The sequence below is a fragment of the Neltuma alba genome, unplaced genomic scaffold, assembly GCF_004799145.2.
Source record: "Neltuma alba isolate B1F8T4 unplaced genomic scaffold, ASM479914v2 tig00012508_pilon, whole genome shotgun sequence".
Taxonomy (NCBI): Eukaryota; Viridiplantae; Streptophyta; class Magnoliopsida; order Fabales; family Fabaceae; genus Neltuma; species Neltuma alba.
Window position 1 is genome coordinate 345,491 of NW_021636976.1, and position 18,585 is coordinate 364,075.

The following is an 18,585-nucleotide window of genomic DNA, read 5'->3' on the forward strand; positions in this document are numbered from 1 at the left end:
TGACTTATTTGAGGAGATTAAGGAAGTAAGTTAAGTTGGTTATTTATAATAAATAAGTATTGTCATTCCTAAAATATCCTTGCTAATTAAGTATATTGGCTAAAACTATCATTATTAGAAGGATTATCTTGGAAAAAATGCATAAATATAAGAGATAAAATAGATTAGGGTCTTATAATTAAGACCAAATAAAAAGTCAAATTGAGTCTTATAATAAAAATCGGAGGAGTATATAAAATCAAACCCCATGCGGGAAAAAGTTGCTCGGAAGATTAGCTGATCTCACATGAGGCGTGAGTCATCCTGCAGGAAAAAAGCCCTTTAACGATTGTGACGCGCTCCCTAGTACGCGTGGCCTTCTCTTGTCGTTAGAGGGTCATGCAGTGCATCACTCCTGGTCCTGGATTCTTCTTCATCTCCTACAAACACTTCAATATATTTGCGTACAATTTACACACTCACTCACTCTCTCTCCCTCTCTCTGTAACTTTTTCTCTCCCTCTCTCCTAATATACATTGTTACTTTCGACTCTCGATTCGGATTCCTCAATGCCATGTGTGTCCAACTTATTTTTTCACCCTTCTCTCCATAAAAGCTTGATTTGATTTGTTGGCGTTGGCCTTCTCTCTCAGAGCCACCCCCATTTCCCCGTTCTCGCAAGGCTCGCCTATTCTATTCTCTATTCTCTCTGCTTTTAATCTCCAGATTCCTGCTTGATTAGAATGAAGGTACGATTCCCACTTCCGGTTTCGATTCTTTTGGCTTTTCCTTTTCTTTTCTTTTTTTTCGTCGAAAACCGATGAATCCTTTCTCCGTCATTTTTTGTTCGCTTCTGATTCTCCTCGACCTTTACTCTTCTCACTTCGTCTCTCTCGTAAAGGATCTGAGATGAATATATGTGGACCGAATCTTGCTATCTCCTAAATCAGGATTAAATGTCTTTTTTCCGCCGCTTCTATTATGCGAAGCAACAGAGCTTCTGGTTGGAAGAAAAATATTTGCTTTCGTGTTATGTTATGGTATTTATCTAAGGATTATTTGAATCTAAGCGGAACCACTTTCTGATTTATTCTTACAGAAGTTTGCTGTGATCAAGTTAGATTTGGACGATGACAGGGCCAAGCAGAAGGCTCTGAAAACGGTCTCAGCACTTACAGGTACGAACACGTTGTATTATACAGTATTGTGCCTTCTTCAGTTCTTTACGTTGGAGGGACTATGCAATACTCTCAGGTTTTTGTGGGTGCGTTTGGATGCCAGACTGCTTATTTACACCCATATTTTGAGGATTAATGTACTCTTGTTAGCTTTCTGTATGTTCGTGTTTGGAATGCCAAAAAATGACCAAAGTAGTCTTAATCTTCAAATTCGTAAGTATTAGATGCGTGTTCTGGTTATTTTGATTCTGAATTTTTGAATCGTCATATGCTCTTTTAACTAATTAAAATCTTTTCCTAGTTTAAATATTATTGTTTAATTTCTGGGTTGTGGTAGGTGAAAGAGATGCATCAAATCTCTTTTTTTTTTTTTTTTTCGGTTGGCTAAAAATACTAAATCTTAATTTTACTTGAGGTCATTAAGATATTAGTTGGCCGTTAGCCTGTCAACAAGTCTACAATGGGATGTATTATTTTTATAAAAAAAAAATTTAAAATGAGGTTTCTTATTTGTGAAGGGATTTGTGGTGGGGGAAGGGAAAGCGAATACATCTTTGCTACATCTATGTATAGTCTATGCCTGACATGAGTAACGATCATGTGTCTGTCTGCAGAATTACATTTTGCTTGCACAATATGTAGTAAAGAAACCAAATGTTGGGCCTTACAGATGAAGTACTCTTCCAATCCTTAATATAAGACCTATTTAACTAATTTGATTAGATTAAGAAAGTTATGTAAGTTAGTTAATTATAAGAAATGTGACACGTTTTTCCTAAAATACCATAATCATCTTTCTTAATACCTCTTTTTCCTCTTCTACTTGATTATAGTTGAGGGAATATTCATAGGGTTAATTTAGAAAAAATTGATAAATATGATAAATAGGTTTTATATTTAGAACTAAAACTAACTTAACAATTAGGTTCTATATTAAGGATCGGAGGAATATTAAATAAAATATAAGATACAAGCATGAAAAATAATGCATATCAAAACTCAGGAAGTTGTAATGAAACAAACTACTAGAGAGTCAGAGGCTATGTATTTATACTCTGTTGGCCTTGACCACAGTAGCAAAACTCGTACCACTTATCACCCTCAATCTCGCTCAGAAACAAAATCTTTTGTTTGTTATGATTGAATTGGGACTCTTCATTAGTTGAAGCTGTTGATCTTTTGTCCCAGTTCCTTTAAGCAAAAGCAATTGCTATCTGCTTGCAGGGATAGATTTCATCTCTATGGACATGAAGCAGAAGAAGTTGACTGTAATGGGAACAGTTGATCCGATCTCTGTGGTAAGCAAACTTCGCAAATACTGGTCAACAGATCTAGTCTTAGTAGGACCAGTTAAGGAGCCTGAGAAGAAAGAGGAGCCTAAGAAAGAAGAGCCCAAGAAGGAGGGAGAAAAGAAAGAAGAGCCAAAGAAGGAGGAGGGAAAGAAAGAAGAGGACAAGAAGGAGGAAGGAAAGAAAGATGAGAAGAAGGAGGACGGAAAGAAAGAAGAGGAGAAGAAGGAGGACGGAAAGAAAGAAGAGGAGAAAAAGAAAGAGGCGGCCCCAGCCCCAGCACCACTTCCACCACCAGTCATAGTCCCAGACCCTGCATATTTAGGGGGGGGTGGTTATAATAGGCCATATTACCCACTGATGGCATATAATCCCCAAATGGCATATAATACCCACATGGCAAATCATCCCCACATGGCATATCATTCCCCCATGGCCAGCTACCCTGTCCAAAGCATGGAAGACAATCCCAGTACTTGTATCATTTTGTGATCAGCAAGCTGTCCAAAAGGTGAGGGAAATACATAAGCTTTCGTAATTCGATGCTGGATCCAAGTCTTTGATGCCTATAGTAGGCTACAGCCAGGATGATAGGAGCTCTTGTATATAATTATATGATCATCTCTTGCATAGTTTGAAACTAGTCGTGTGTAGAGAAAAAGGAATAAAATTTGGGGGACGTCGTTGGGACACAAATGTAATCAATAGTCCCATACCAATTACCTGTAATAGTGACTAGATCGTGTCATTACCTACCGAAGTAATCAGTTAATTTTGTTTGTGGATGCTCAGGACATCCTGGAAATAGTAGAGATCAGTGTTAAGCATGTGACATACTTTTATCATGTTCAGATAAGAGGAAGTCCCAATCTCAGCACATCCTCCGCCACCGCTGATAAAAAAAGGAAACGAGCTTCTTTTGTCACTGGTCGTGTCCACGATCTTGTGGGACACGGTGAAAAAACCGACCACCCCATCCTAGTGGTTGAGCTTACTCAGCTTGTAATTTTCCTTTTAAGAGATTCAAGTCCGTACTGATCCGCTTTATAGTTCATACCCCACATTAGTTTTCTTAGAAAAAGAAATCAATTTAAACTTAGATAAATTTTAATTCCCCCAAGTTGAGCCCTTATATTTAGAATGGCATTGATAATTTCTTTTTCAGTGTTTGCTATTTCTTTATTATTAATATTATTATTTACTTTGTTAATAAAATTATCTTTATTTTTTATTTCTAGTAAAATGCAAAGAAAGGTTAATATGTAATAAAAAAAAAAGTTGAAAAGATTGATTCGTTGGTTCACGGATGCGCATGTGATTTGACAATATATATAGTAGTACTAATCATGCCATATATTTGATTACATCTTCATGCTTTCTACATGATGGAATCTATACTTCTTGTTTTAAAAAAGTCTGCATTTTGTTGGCCCCATCGAGTCTAATTGAAGTATCACAATCCAATGATGTGATTGGGTGGTCTAAGTTATGATCATTGTTATTTTTTTCCGTTGGGCTTTCATGAGCCTCCCATCCCACCATTTATTTAAACATTAATTAATTTTCTGCTTAAAGAATGATAGGCTGTTGATTCCTCTCAATTCAACACTATCAAATCTATAATCCTGCACTCTAATCTCGTCCACTAGGATGCACAATTAAGTGAAGTGACTCTTTCACTCTCCATTATCTTTTGTCTTTCCTTTCATCCAAACAAGACAATAACCTAAGCCACCTTGTAAGCTTTATTTAGGTAGCTTGTCATATTTGCCTCTGTACGCTATCGCCTTCCACATGGAAACTGTGCTTAAGCATGTGATTGATTTAATTAATGATGTTTATATTAATTAATCATTTCGTACCGAATCAGGATAAGTATTTAGCATTTGTGAATACTGTGAGGGGGAATTGATCTTTTCAAAACAAATGAAGATGATTAAACATTTGAATGCCTATCCTTCTTAAAAGCTTATCGAGTGCTTTCTCCTCTGAAAAAAATAAATTTTGGATAATTGATTTTATGTTTTAGTTTAACTAAATACGTGAGGGGGAATTCAATAAAAAGAAATATCATTTGCGGCTAAAACCGCCAGTAATAGTGGTGGTTTCTGGCCACTTCACGCTTCACAGCAAAAACTGCTTCTGTATTGCTAATTCACCCATTGGTGGCAAGAATCACCAAATCCTTCTGAAGGGGCTGCCAAGAATGACATTTTTTGTGCAAATTCATAAGAAAAAGGTCAGAATTTTGCATCACTGGATGTTTTTTCCTGGTTTTGGTAGTGCTGGTGAATTTCTTTATACCAAATAACAAATATTTAGGAATGATTAAATCTATTAATTACATTTGAAATTAATAAGGTACGTAATGATGATGTGTGGCATTGACCCGGCTGGTGATTTGATCAATGAGGTCATTATTACATGCCACCAAATATGTACAATCCTAATTAATTACATCCTAGACCTTCATAATTTTTAATTTATATATAATTACAATTAATAAGGGGAATGACACTCACATCTTAAAAATTAATTTATGGCTCAAAAAATTTGCCAAAACATGAGTCGCAAATATTTGCATATATGAAAGTATTAATTACAGATGATATATAAGATTTAAATGTCTTATTTGCAATTGACAGCAGTTATTTGAATCAACATTTATAACTTATCTCTTGCTGGCAAAAAAAAAAAATTATAACTCATCTCTCAGTATTTGTTTTGGGATTTAACTATTACTAAATTCCCTGATATATATATTTATATAATGACTAAGTAAATTTTTTTCTTTTGCCAACAAGTAAAAATTAGTTCAATGAGGCTAACAAGTGTTTTTCCTCGTTAGGTTAAGCTGAACAAGGAAAAATTATAACTTTTACCGAGTGTTTTTCCTCGTTAGGTTGAGCTGAACAATGACTTCGATCTAGTTGTCAGCAAAACATTGAGCCTAACAAGTATCAACAATTTGGGCCAAATATTTATTTGTTAGGCCCTTTAGAATCTCTCTCTCCGGTTTCTTTTTTCACTATGCACAGGTATTATTTTCAATACCAACTGGAATCAGGTCTAACAGAAAGGATTAGTTTCCCACAATATGACGATCTAAGGTTTGACTTCCCACTAAGAAAAGTGTTCACATTTAGTGTCTGATAGTGTCTCGAATAGGATTATCTCCAACAAGAAGATACCTATGCGTTAGCAAAAAAAAAAAAGTATTCTTTTGAGTCGGTGTCTCCTAACAAGTATTTGAATATTAGTTTACCACGTCATTATAAACCATCCATTCCAATAAACATAATCCATGCTGGTAAATCTCTCTAATATTGTAGGATGATACATCAACTTCACCCAACAGACTACCAAAATGTGCACCACATATGTAAATATATTTATTTATATGTTAGAAACTTAAAACACTGAACCAATGTGCTCATTAATTACGTTGTTGCCCTGTAGCCTTAACATAGGCTAAACCATAGTTTTTGAGTTTTCAAATTTTATACGATATTTAATGTAAAACTCAGTCAATTAATTTGAAAAGATTAAAAAAATTATCAAATTAATTTAAATTATTTATATTTATCGTTTTTCTTTAAACTAATTTACCTGAGTTATAAATTTGTATATAATCTAATAATACACATGGTATGTTGTAATTAAGTAATTTAGTAACTTTCTTAATCTTCTCAAATTAGTCAATTTGATCTTATATTAAGAATCGGAAGTTGTATTTATCAACAAAACTCACAGCAGCGAAAATTGAGTTTTAACAAACAATATCTATCTGAAAGTGGATACATATCAGCGACTTTTAAAGGGAATATAATCATTATGACAAGCTTCTTAAGAAGCTATATAAAAGATAGATATATTTGTAATATATAGAAGCACCTCAGTCGTCAAATATGACTAGTTAGAGTTTTAATACTGTTTGATTTTAGAAATCTTCGAATTTAAAAGTAGTAATGTTGTGCATCGTGCGTTCACGTGAGTGGGGTGCATGGCTGCATCCGTCAAGCCTTTAGGAGGAGAAGAGATTAGTGTGAAGAAGACACTGAAGATAAAAGCCCCAGACGGCAAGGCATTAGTGAAGGTCTCTTTCATGGAAGAAGGAACAGTTTGGCGATGGATGGAGGTACGTGGTGGACCCCTTGGCTTTCATTTCCCAGCAATGGTCGGTTTGATTGTTGTGCCACTTTTCAAACTCCAACCTTTGTGTCTGTCTCACCACTCGGTGTGCTTGTGGGTCACCGTGTTCCCTCCCAAATTAATGTTGCTGGACTAATTAACGAGTACAAATCAAACACTTCTCCATATCCCAATATACCTCTAGGTCACGATCCAGGTCGTGTTTCATTCAGAAACTTCCCGCTGATCGATCAATGCTCATATTTTTGATGAAGCTAAGCTACCAAAATTCATTCTCTAATAACTTTCTGCCAATATAAGCTGATTTGTACATGTATGTATATAGAGAAGGAAATGTATGTGCAGATTTTGTTGCGAATTATAGTTCAGGGCAGAGAGACGTGATGAATGTTTTTGATATACCACCTCCTGAGATTAAACTGTGCCTGTATAATGACTATACAGGGACTTTGTTCCCTAGCTAGAATAATAAAAGAGTGGACATTAGCTTCAAATTTAAGGATGGGTATCATCTATTTTATAAGCTTCAATTTGGATTTTTCTTAACATTTAATACATTTTTTCTAATTTTATCCTTAATTATTTATTCTCTTTCTTTTGTCATACTTTCTCTTATTATAGTTCTCTACACACTCTCTTTCATCCTGTTCTTTATTTATTATAAAGGCATATTTGAAAACAAAATTATATTTCTAACCTATTTGTTGCTTTTAACTAATTGTTTATTATCCGTGAATTAGGTATTTGATTGAAGTTTATAAATAGTACGGGGAGTATTCAAATTTAGTTAGTTTTGGAACAAGACAGTGTATGATATAGCTAAGTAAATCTTGCGCAAGCTACTCATTAATTGGCGAAGCCAATGATGTGCTGGCTAGCTAGTCTCCATAAACCAAAGCGGAAAAGCAGAAGGTATACTTTAGAAAACCCAAAAAGGATGAATTCATATTGTGAGTGTGAACATCATTGGATTTGGATGAGTAGATGAGCACGAAAATGAATATATATATATATATATAACGAATTGTGCAGGCGTTCACACACGATCATGCATGTTCTTGAGCAGTGTTTTGAGCGGATGATATGAGAATAATACAGAAAAGTGTTTATTTGATTGTCCCTTGAGGTATATATTTCATAGTTTCTTCGTCATAATGACGAAAGTGACAGGCAAAGCATCTATAAAAGTATTTAATTATATGCTTCTGGGTTTTGGAATATGTCAACCTGAACCAATCCATCAAGCCACGCATGCGCACCATTATTAGGTGACAGAGATATTAGCGACAACTGACAAGGCTCATTCATATTCAACTATTCTACCTTTCTTCATCCTCTCCACCATGAGAAAGTTAGTTCGGAATTAGAAATGTAGTGAAATAATATTCAATTCTATTCGGCAAATGAGTTTGGAAAAGAAAATATATATTAGATTTCCATGCAATTCAGTTGTTTTTTCATTACATTAATTTAAACTGATATAGTTTTGTTGGCTTTTTTAACTCTACGATAATGTGATTTTCTGTTGTTACTGATTGAGAGACAACATAGAACAAAACGACTTTTATCCCAACTCAACTCAGAACAAATTATTTAGTACTCTTCCGGTCCTAAATATAAGACTTATTTCTTATATTTATCAATTTTTTTCAAATTACCCTATGGATACTCCCTCAACCATAATCAAGTAGAAGAGAGAGAAGAGGTATTAAGAAAGATAATTATGGTGTTTTAAGAAAAACGTGTCATATTTCTTATAATTAACTAACTTATCTAACTTCCTTAATTTAATCAAATTAGTTAAATGGGTCTTGTATTAAAGATCGGAGGAGTATAAAATAAAACTTAGGTGTATGCAGTCATCTGAAGAATGAAACAAAGATATAATAACTTGTGGGGAAAAAAGGTGGAACTTTTATTTATAGAATAACTGATACATTCTTCACTGTCATACATGATTCATCAACTTCACCAACTAATAATCTCGGTCACCAACTAGATTACTAGAGTTCGCTGTGACCAAACGGGAAGCTGCACACTTGAGATTGTTTGGCCCCCATCAGACAGCTATTATAGGCATTAAAAAATGGGAGGGAAAAAAATCATCAAAGTTACGTACACACTGAAAAATAAAACTTAATTAACTATGTCTACCAAGATAAATAATCAGAGATCAGCAGAAGATCGATCAGCAGCATTTGCATATTGATTAAGTGGCTTGAACAAGGGGTGAGTGAGGAGACATCACGTGAGGTGATACAACAGTTTCATCAAATCTTCTTGAAGAAGAGAAACTGAGCCTGAGATTGCTGTTCCATCGTTTAATCTTCACTGTTTTTTTCTGTGTTTCTTTGCTCACAAATGCTCTGATCCTCCTTAATGCAACCTCCACTGTTTCATCATCCATATTTGCAAAGCAAACCCTATACCAACCCGGTTCTTGACAGTCAAAAGATGAACCGGGTGACACATTGAGCTTCACTTCATTGATAATGTCACGCCACAGTATCATTTCACCTTCAAATGTCTGCTCTTTTAGCAGCCTCCTCAGGTTCATCCACACAAAAAGACCTGCATTACTTGGCAAGCAAGTAATCCCCACATTTTCAAGCCCCTTTGTGAAGGCACTGTGCCTCTTTCCCAGCCTCCTCGAGCTCTCCTTGAGGAAGTGATCGACGAATTCGTCATCATTGAGCATTGCAGCAAGTAGATGTTGAGTCTGTGAAGAGACTAATCCGAAGCTGGACATTTTGCGGCCACAGTGCACCACTGTTTCATTGTATGAATAAACTATCCCAACTCTGAATCCAGGAAGTCCCATGTCCTTAGACAAGCTATATACCACATGTATGAGATCAAGGTTGCATTCCATATCTTGTATGATTTCAGAGACGCTCACGTAGCTGGGGGAGTTGAAGACTGTGGCGGCATAAATCTCATCACAGACTAAGTGGATGGTCTTCTCATTGATGAAGCTTACTAAGCTCCTCAGTGTCTCTCTGTCCAAGGTGGTGCCTAAAGGGTTTGATGGGTTTGTTATGATCAAACCCTTAACGTTAATGTTATCCTCTTGGGCTTTCTGGTATGCTGCTTCAAGAGCTTCTCTGGTTATTTTGAAGTTGTTGGAGCTGTCGCAGTGAACAGGAATGATTTGGATCCCAGTTCTCCAACACAAGTCACGAACGAATCTGCAATAGAATACAGACATGAGAGGTCTGTGAGTTGAAAAAACTTGTAGTATGAAAATCTATATGAATCATAACACTGCTACCCCTTAATCAAGACATAATCCGAGACTAATCAGGTCTCTTCTTTGACCAACGCAGTCATGGCCAATACGATTCCGGTCCACTTTACCAAAAACAAAATAAAGAATATTTTTGCGGTCCGTTCATTCAATGAGTGGCCAAATTAGAATAAAATTTTGCCTAGTAAAACTAAATCAACAGGTAAGGTAAGCATGTCAGACATGTCTTTGACGAAAAGTTTACTTCAACGCGTGTAATTTAGCACATGTTAATATGGGATGAAAGAAACGTCAACATCCTGGTAAAACTAAAACTTATATAGAACCTGAGGCTCGAAATTTTCCAAGATCCAGCTGTGCGAGTTAGTATATTGGTGCTTGTTTGAATGCAGGCTAATCGTGCACTGAGATGATGTCAAGTTGAACTTTCAAAGGTCAATGTTAAAGGTCCACTTAGCTTTGAGTTATAAAATGTCAAAGTGGGTTTCAACTTTTTAAATATGAAATTCCTCTCACATGCTTGTTGACTTCTTAGGCCATAAGAGATAATCACGGCATGCTTGAACCGAACTCTGGCTTGGAAATATATCTATATATATATATATATATTTTGACACGTTCGAGACATATCACTGTCATTAACCATAAATAGGAAATTGTTGGATTTCAGACGCTCTTCCCTAGTTTGTGAAACAAAAGTTGAATGAAGATTATTTCTTAATTATCCAGCTAAAGGCGAAGCAACTCATCGTTTCTTTCTCCTTTATTTTTTAAAATAAGAATTTGCGCGCGCACACAAAAAAAAAAAAAAGAAGAGAACTGAAGCAATGCCTAATTTGCTGATTATTTTATTTTTGAGCTGGATGTGCATTAGTTGGCTGATGTGAACACAAGCTCCATCCAATTTAATATTGGGAGCCACGTCACAAGAGGTCTTAGTTTCACTACCTAAAAATTCAAAACGTGGCGCGAAACCACACAGTTTGTCCGTCTGCTATTTCTACCTTTTCCAGGACCAAAACCACTTGCCAGCTGCTGTCATGACTCATACAAGAAAGAAAGTTCTTTAAATAATTTATCAGGATTTTTCCTTCAAAGCACTAATTTTTATATGGTTATGTAAATAAGTTGATTATATAAGGGATTTTGTGGAACTTGTTTGGATGTTGTTGGTTTGTTTCAGAACAGCAGGTTCGGCTCAGCCATTGGTCACCGTTCTTCATTGAAAGGAACAGAGTAGCCATGATTCTTTGTATTGCTCTAGTAACTTCCAACTTTTAACTTTCTATGGGTAGCGTGGAATATCAAAACATTCATTGAATGAGCACAAAAAAGTTAAGAAAAAGGAAAGGGCACATACGCTGGATAATAAGGTGAAGGAACCAAAAAGGCATCTCCTGAATTAGCCAAACAGAACATGATGAGCTCGTTGGCCCCTGTAGCACCTCCACCCATCACTACACGGTCAGGATCAAATTTGACCCTACCACCTCTCGCTTTGGACATAAAATTAGCCACACCCTGCAAAACAACACACAATATACTCAATACCCAGGAATTGAAAAAGAAGAAGAAGAAAGGCAAGGACAAAATAAATATTGCCATGGCTTACCTTTGTGAACTCTGGGAGTCCGTGATAGTCTTGGAAGTTAGCAATATTTTTAAACTGGTTTATCCCTTCAGGAGTGCAAATGGAGGCCTTGGGATTCTCCATCATCCACTCTTCAATCAAATCAAAAGAGAGCTGGGAAAAAATTAAAAACACACCCGTGTGAGTCAATTTAACAAGCAGCTTCACGTCAATGTGATAGGATGAAGCTCAAAAAAACTTGCTGGTTACCTGATTCTCTGCAAGACCCATCTGGATAACCCCATGGGGATTCTTCGTGGGGTGAAATGGGTCTCTGTCATAAGCCTTCCATCCATCAAAATAGGGGGAATTCTCTCCATGTTTGTCATTTGTGGCAATCTTGGAGAGAAGCTGATGGTCACGGCTCTCACTTGCGAGACCCATTTTCAGTTCAGATTTTGTGATGTAAAGAAGTTAGAGCCGAGGTCACTCTAGGCAGCTGAAGTTGCAACAATGGCTGTTGGATGGTAAGAGAAATGTGGTTGGAAATGCAGAGGAAGGGAGGGTATGATGAAGGAAGTCAGAAACCGGGGGGGAATTTATAGGCACTGCAGAGTTTGAAAGTTAAGCTCAAACCAGAAGCAAAGATGGACAAGTCTTCCTCAAGATTCAAAGCCGGAGAAATGGCAGAAATTTTGTTTTGAGAAATGAAAATGCATTGGTCAAAAGAAATAAGCACGAGGGGGCTTGCGTGTGTCCTTCTTATCTCGTTGTGGAGTTATGTGAGGAGAGACTTCCTTCTTGCACATATGAATTTTCTCCCATTAAGGTGCCCCATGTTAGGTAACTGTTCCTTTAACCAGGAGAACCAATTTAACATGGAAATTAATAAATTGAGCGAAATTTACATTCTGGGACGAAGAAGTTTCCCCCGAAGCTGCTGACACACAGTGACACTCGGTTCAAAACCAAAAAGAGAGACAAAGTCCAACACAATTAATTAAAATAAGAATTCAAATATCAGCTCGACTAGTGTTGTGTTGTAAACTTGTCATTGAGGGATTCAACATGTTTCACGAAGAAAGGTGAGACGACAATAAAGTTGGCGAAGGTACCAACCAAGGCAAATACGTATATAGGTTTGACCTTGGAGAGATATTAAAATGGGTGGGAACAGGGAGTGGGGTAGTTTCTGGAGAGAAGGAAAGAAGGGTGGGAATCCATGTGGGAGATTGAGGGAGAGCCAGGTAGGGACTTGGGGAGTTTTGGACGGTAGTTGCTGGTTGCTGCAAGACTACTAAGTGATTAATTAAGGAAGGAAAAGGAAAGAGACAAGTCCCGGTGGGACGGCAACGATACCGTCTGGCTCTGCCCTACTCCCACACACGTGGAGCTAATTCACTTTCTTCCTCCTGCTTCCTCCCGACTGACCCGCCAGCCTCCTGTTCATATTACATTACTAAAATACTTGTATATATAATTACACAAACTCAAACTTAACATACATGTAAGAATCATCAAGTTACCATTTTACACGCACCTTTTTACTGTTGTTGAGTAAGGTCTTGAAAGTAATGGCTTTTATATATCTGCATGTCTGGATACATATAGTAAGCATATTGTTTACTAAAACATGATAATTTTTGAAAGAAGAGAAGCGTAGTAGTGAAAGTAGAAGTTGATGAAGAAGAGAGGGTGTTTTGTGTTTATCACATGATAATTTGGGTCAGATTCAGAAAGACGTGAATGCGCGTAGTTTCCGGATTTAGATGAAGGTTGTGTATCACACTGTGATGTTGCTCTTAAGTGTTCCAGTTTCTTGGATTCCTTCCACGTGGCTTCTCATGAGATCCCTCCTCTGTTCCATGCAGCTGCACTGTCATCTCTCCTCCTTCCAAAAACATCCCTGTCTCTAATATAATACTCCTACTGCTGTTTTATTAGATTCCACTGTTATTAATCTCTTATTGTTCTTTGTCGCCCTCAGGCACCTCTGAAGTGATTAATCTCATCATTATATCTTAAAATAAAGATAGCATCACTGCATCATCATTTTACTTTGTACGTATTATGGCCCCGTTTGACAGAGCGGGGAAAATTCCCTATAAGCATTTCTTTTTTAGTCTGTTACTATCTTGGTTATTTAATATAAAAACTAACTGACTAATTTAAATAAATTAAAAAAGTTTGTTAAGTTAATTAGTTGTAATAAATAGGTGTTGTATTTCCTAAAATATATTAATAATTATTTATATTAGCCAGAACTACAATTTGATAGAATTTTTAATATATGCAATTACTATAAAAACTACTTTGAAAAAATAGATAAATATAATCTTTTATTTTATTTTATTTTATTTTTCTTAAGAAGTCCTTGGTTAAGTCAAATTTATTTACTCGAAGCAGTTTTGTTCCCAAGACAGAATGGATTTAGGTCCAAGATTTCCATGATAAAGTCAATCAATATTCTTAATTAATAAATAACATGTTGAAAATCAAAACCATGACTGTAGTGAAATTTAGACAAAAACTTTGTAAACCTTATCCTAGATCATGTTGGAAATCAAAATTTTGTTTTAAGTATGAAAGTGTCACAAAATATTCAAGCCAAAAAGGTGATATGCAGATTTAGAATATAAAGTGAATCACGTAAGCTATCACAGATACTGTTATTAATTAATTAACACCTCATCCTCTTAAAATCTCACTCAGAAACTCTCTCCAGCTTTCGTGTTCCAGTCTGAATTCGATTCCGAGAATCGCGGAGATGTTCCTCCCTTCTTGACTTTTAATCTTTTATTTCTGTTGTTTCATAGCTAAGACTTCTTTTTGGTGTCCTGCAGCATCATTAATGAGAATTTGAGATAAGGATGTTAAAATGAGGATGTGGTCTTGATTTTAAAAAAAAAAAAAAGTTACTACCTCCGACCCTTAATATAATAGTTAGTTTGACTTTTATTTTAATCCTGAATATAAGACCCTAATTCATTTTATCTCTTATATTTATATTTTTTTCCAAATTAATCCTTATAGTAATGGTAGTTCTAAATAATGTACTTAATCAATAAGAATATTTTAGGAAAGACAACACATATTTATTATAAATAACTAACTTAACTAATTTTCTTAATTTACTCAAATTAGTCAACTAGTTCTTATATTAATAACCGAAGGTGGTAATATTTATAACAAACATATACGTAAAAATTGTTTAAGGTGGTTTGGATACTTTAAATAAGGTCATTGCATGCATCGCTAAAAAGAGAATTAAATGGAGATAGGAAAAAAAAATACTCAATGAAATCATAACACAAGACCTTTTAATTAACAATCTATTCAAATATTTAGTTTTTAACAAGGCAGAGGTGGTGTGTAATTTAAGTAGCTGATAGGTCCAAGATTATTTAATAAGATAATGCTTGTTACGTTGTTGTTGTATTATAATTAGCACCGAAGATAGTAGTATTTAATTTCTATACTGTATTGAGTTTGCTAAACATTTACTTTATGTTGTATTGATATTATTTTGTTTTCCAGCAACAAATTTCTTCTTCAACTGCGCAGAAAGTTATACGTGCGTATTCATGACGTAGAAAATCTCGTGTCATTCGTTTGAAATAACGGCTGGTTCGTCATTTTACAAATATGGTTCCGTACGTGTGCCAAGCACATCTTAATTTTATTTTAAATAAGTTTAGTTTATCATACTATTCTCATTTGACAACAAATTGAAAAAGAAAGAGTTTATAGAAAAGAATAATACTCAATTTATATAGACACATATAAGTAAATTTTTGGCCCTTAATTAAGAGATATGCTAACATTTATAACCCAAAGTAAAACTTCAAAAAAAAAAATCAAAACAACCAATGGCGACACAATAATAATTTTCACCATGGTTATAAACAAAAAATTTGGCGAAAACGCCTCATTTAATAAATGTACAGAAAGGTAATACGAAAATTGAGACGCGGATTATTTTTTATATTCACGTCACTATATAATAAGTATCTTTATTTAATTTCTTTTAAAATATAAAAATGTTTAAAACTTGCGTGTATTATATATATATATATATATATTCATTCTGTTGATTAAAAATAAAATTGGCCAGTCAGTATTTATAGAAGTTGAGCTTCCTTAACCGGGAATACGTAGAAAAAGAATTGAAGTATATGAACTCGTCAATACATAATTATTGAGAGACTTGAAAATTGCAAGTAGATTTAGTCTATTACGTATAAATACCAAATCACATTTTGAGTCAGCAAAACATTAAGATAATAATAGTCAAATGTATGGACCATTTACCTTATTACACGATCTTGACTTAGCTAGTCCACTTTCTCCTGGGACGAAACTTCCCCATTCGCATAAATTCCAACCCAACCCAACCCAACATATACTTGGAGAGCAAGGCATATATGAAGATTTTGATGTTATCTATAAAGAATATGACATCCGTTGTAAAGAGAAAGAAGAAGAATAATGAGAATGAAATGGGTGAGATGGTTCCTCATAGAAAAGGTTAATCTAAAGTCAGATGACCCCTCAAGTCATATAGTGGTTGGCTGAATAGCATAGGAGAAGTGTTCGACTTTACAATATTGGATCCTTTGATTCACGGGTGGATTCAAAGATTACTCAGCAAAAGCAGATCAACCTTGCATATGCACGCAAGGAAAACCAGGTCAAGTGAAGAAAAAGAGGGGGGAAAATGAATAAGAGTATATTATTTATACATAACAAAAGTAAGATGAGGTGAAAGATCTAAATAGAACGTACAAGCAAAAGGATATTATATTGTTGTGACAAAAGTTAGATTGTATATATGAAAGAAACAAAAGAGGAAAAAAATAAGAGAATGTGTGATAAATTAAAGTTAGGTTAAATCAGGGGGGAAACACAATAAGAAGAAAGCAAAATCAGGAAAATATTTATTTTATTTATAACACAAGGGCTAATATATTAAAGAAGTTTTGATTGTTTAAATATCAGGACTCGAATTTAAACTTAGATAATATAAGACAAGATGCATTTTAGACAGCTATTCCATTTTAACCTGATAGTGTTTAAATTTAACTTGATAGCTTTGAATATTTCACATAATACATATGTAAAAAAGTGTCAGGTAAGAAAAAATTCAAGTTCAACTCTCAGCAAGTAAAAATAATTATGGTGGCATAGCTGAAACTGCGCATGGTTTGAATTTCGATTATTCAATTGATGATGATATCATTTTTTTTCATCCCAAAAACTATTAATTATTTTTTACTCGTAAATAAATTGATTGCTTGTCTATTGCTTGTTATTTTTTGCTATAATGCAAATAAATTTATGGAAGCCAATTTTAACTGCGGTTTCTTTGAAAAATTTGAACACTGTTCAAATGTAGAAGTGGAGAGCAAATATGAAAGAAGAATTTGTGGTCCACTTTGTGATCATCTCGTCAATGTGTGATTTTACCTGATTATCCGTCCAGCACGCTTTGGAAGTAATGTTTCAAAGTCAGAAAAGCTATATTTTGAGTTCTCATTCAAAAAAAATGGGTTCATGCCGTTTTATTGCTTTAAGCATCTCTCACAGAAATAAAAGAATGCTTTATTGTACATGATGAGTCATCCTTTTTACGTAAAAAGTTATTTTATTTTAAAATTTTTTTAAAAATACCGTGAAAGTGTTATAGACTCGTAGTTATTTTAACTCGTGTCTTATGCATTGTACACTTTAATATGGATAACGTGGTTCCGCATATAAAGATTTTATCTTGATTCGTGAATTTTAATTTTACAATCAGGACAGTAATTACATAATATACACATACTTTCTTCCCCTTTATTTACTTCTTCTTATAAGAAAACACACGCACATTATTTAGATGGAGAGAAAATGAGGGAGGAAAGAAAATGAAGGAGAAAAATGACAAAAAAAAATGAGTTTTCCTCTGTTTGGATGATGGAAGAAAAATGAGAAGAAAAAAATAGAAAAAAAAAGGATGTGGAACCCACTTTATTTTCTCTCCAATTTTTCTCTCCACATATGGGGAGAAAATGAGAAGAAAACTTATATTCCCCACATGCCTTCCTCAAATATAGTCAAATAATATCACATTCTACCTTTCATACAAGTTTTTCTTTTTAATTTTACTTATGACTGCTTCATAATTTAACAAAATTATCTCATTATATTGTGTCCAAAATCAAAAGCTATACATGAACCCCATTCTTTCACATTCAATGAACAATGCAGGAAATTTGCGCAAAGTAATACATATAATATAATTTCTTCATTTCTTTCAAATTTTATATTAAATTTTTACTATTTATTAATAATCTTAAATAACACGTAATTTATTTATATCATTTTATTATGTTTGATTTTAAAAAATTATCCACTTTTTTTATTTTTACCTTTAAAAAGAATTTTTTTTACTAAATTATTTGGTTTTTATAATATAATGACATGATAATAAATTTTTATCAAATAATTTGATTTTAAATTATTTAATGATATTAACACTAATATGATTTTTTATTGTGATATTTAATTTAACTTATAACATGATGTATTTTGATATAAGAATGAGGGTGTTTTTGTCTTTCACATATTTACTTATTTTCTTTATTTCTTATTTTCTCTCATCCATCCAAACAAAAAAGAAGATAATATTTTTTTCCGGTTTTCTCTTCTTTCCATTTTCTCTTTTTCTATTTTTTTTCCTCCCAACTTTTCTTTTCATCCAAACGGAGCATAGGAAAAAGTAAAATAATCGATATACTATGTAAAAATTAATTTCTTTTTCGGTTTTGTTCTCCACTTAATATGTTCCACACTAATTCAAATCGTAATTATACCTTTATGAACCACTTGATGCTCCTATTGAAGTGTGATATTACTGGAAACAATTAATAATTATACCTTGAAACTTAATTAGAACAGAATATGTGTGTGTGTATTTAAATACAAATTGAAAAGGTCCAAGAATCAAAACGTACAAAACAAGCTAAGTAAATGGGAGGAAAGAAAGTATATATTTGGCATGATATGAAATGTTAATTATAAATTAATTTACTAGGATACCAATTTGTTCACTTCAAACTGGTGGAGTGAGCAGTCTATAGCCTTTTGGAGCCTTAACTGCAGCATTAATATAAAACTAGTGATTATGC

The 18,585-nt window shown here is 34.1% G+C and overlaps 2 protein-coding genes across 3 annotated transcripts; one reads left to right on the plus strand and one right to left on the minus strand.

The window, feature by feature from the left end:
- The first annotated feature begins 428 nt into the window (after window positions 1-428).
- LOC114727820 (heavy metal-associated isoprenylated plant protein 39) lies at window positions 429-3,279 on the plus strand. 2 transcript variants are annotated; one of them, XM_028914581.1, is made up of 3 exons: window positions 429-729; window positions 1,080-1,158; window positions 2,383-3,279. In XM_028914581.1, the coding sequence occupies exons 1-3, from the start codon at window positions 724-726 to the stop codon at window positions 2,937-2,939; spliced, it is 642 nt and encodes a 213-aa protein (XP_028770414.1). In that variant the 5' UTR covers window positions 429-723; the 3' UTR covers window positions 2,940-3,279. The 2 variants fall into 2 exon arrangements, with proteins under 2 accessions (XP_028770414.1, XP_028770415.1); XM_028914582.1 differs by lacking the exon at window positions 429-729 and adding an exon at window positions 905-983.
- A 5,225-nt stretch (window positions 3,280-8,504) lies between these two features.
- LOC114727847 (1-aminocyclopropane-1-carboxylate synthase 1-like) lies at window positions 8,505-11,860 on the minus strand. The gene is made up of 4 exons (XM_028914617.1): window positions 11,687-11,860; window positions 11,459-11,590; window positions 11,207-11,367; window positions 8,505-9,787 (listed from the first exon to the last, which is right to left on the minus strand). Exons 1-4 carry the CDS (start codon window positions 11,858-11,860, stop codon window positions 8,809-8,811), a joined length of 1,446 nt encoding a protein of 481 aa, XP_028770450.1. The 3' UTR covers window positions 8,505-8,808.
- Between the last annotated feature and the right edge of the window lie 6,725 nt (window positions 11,861-18,585).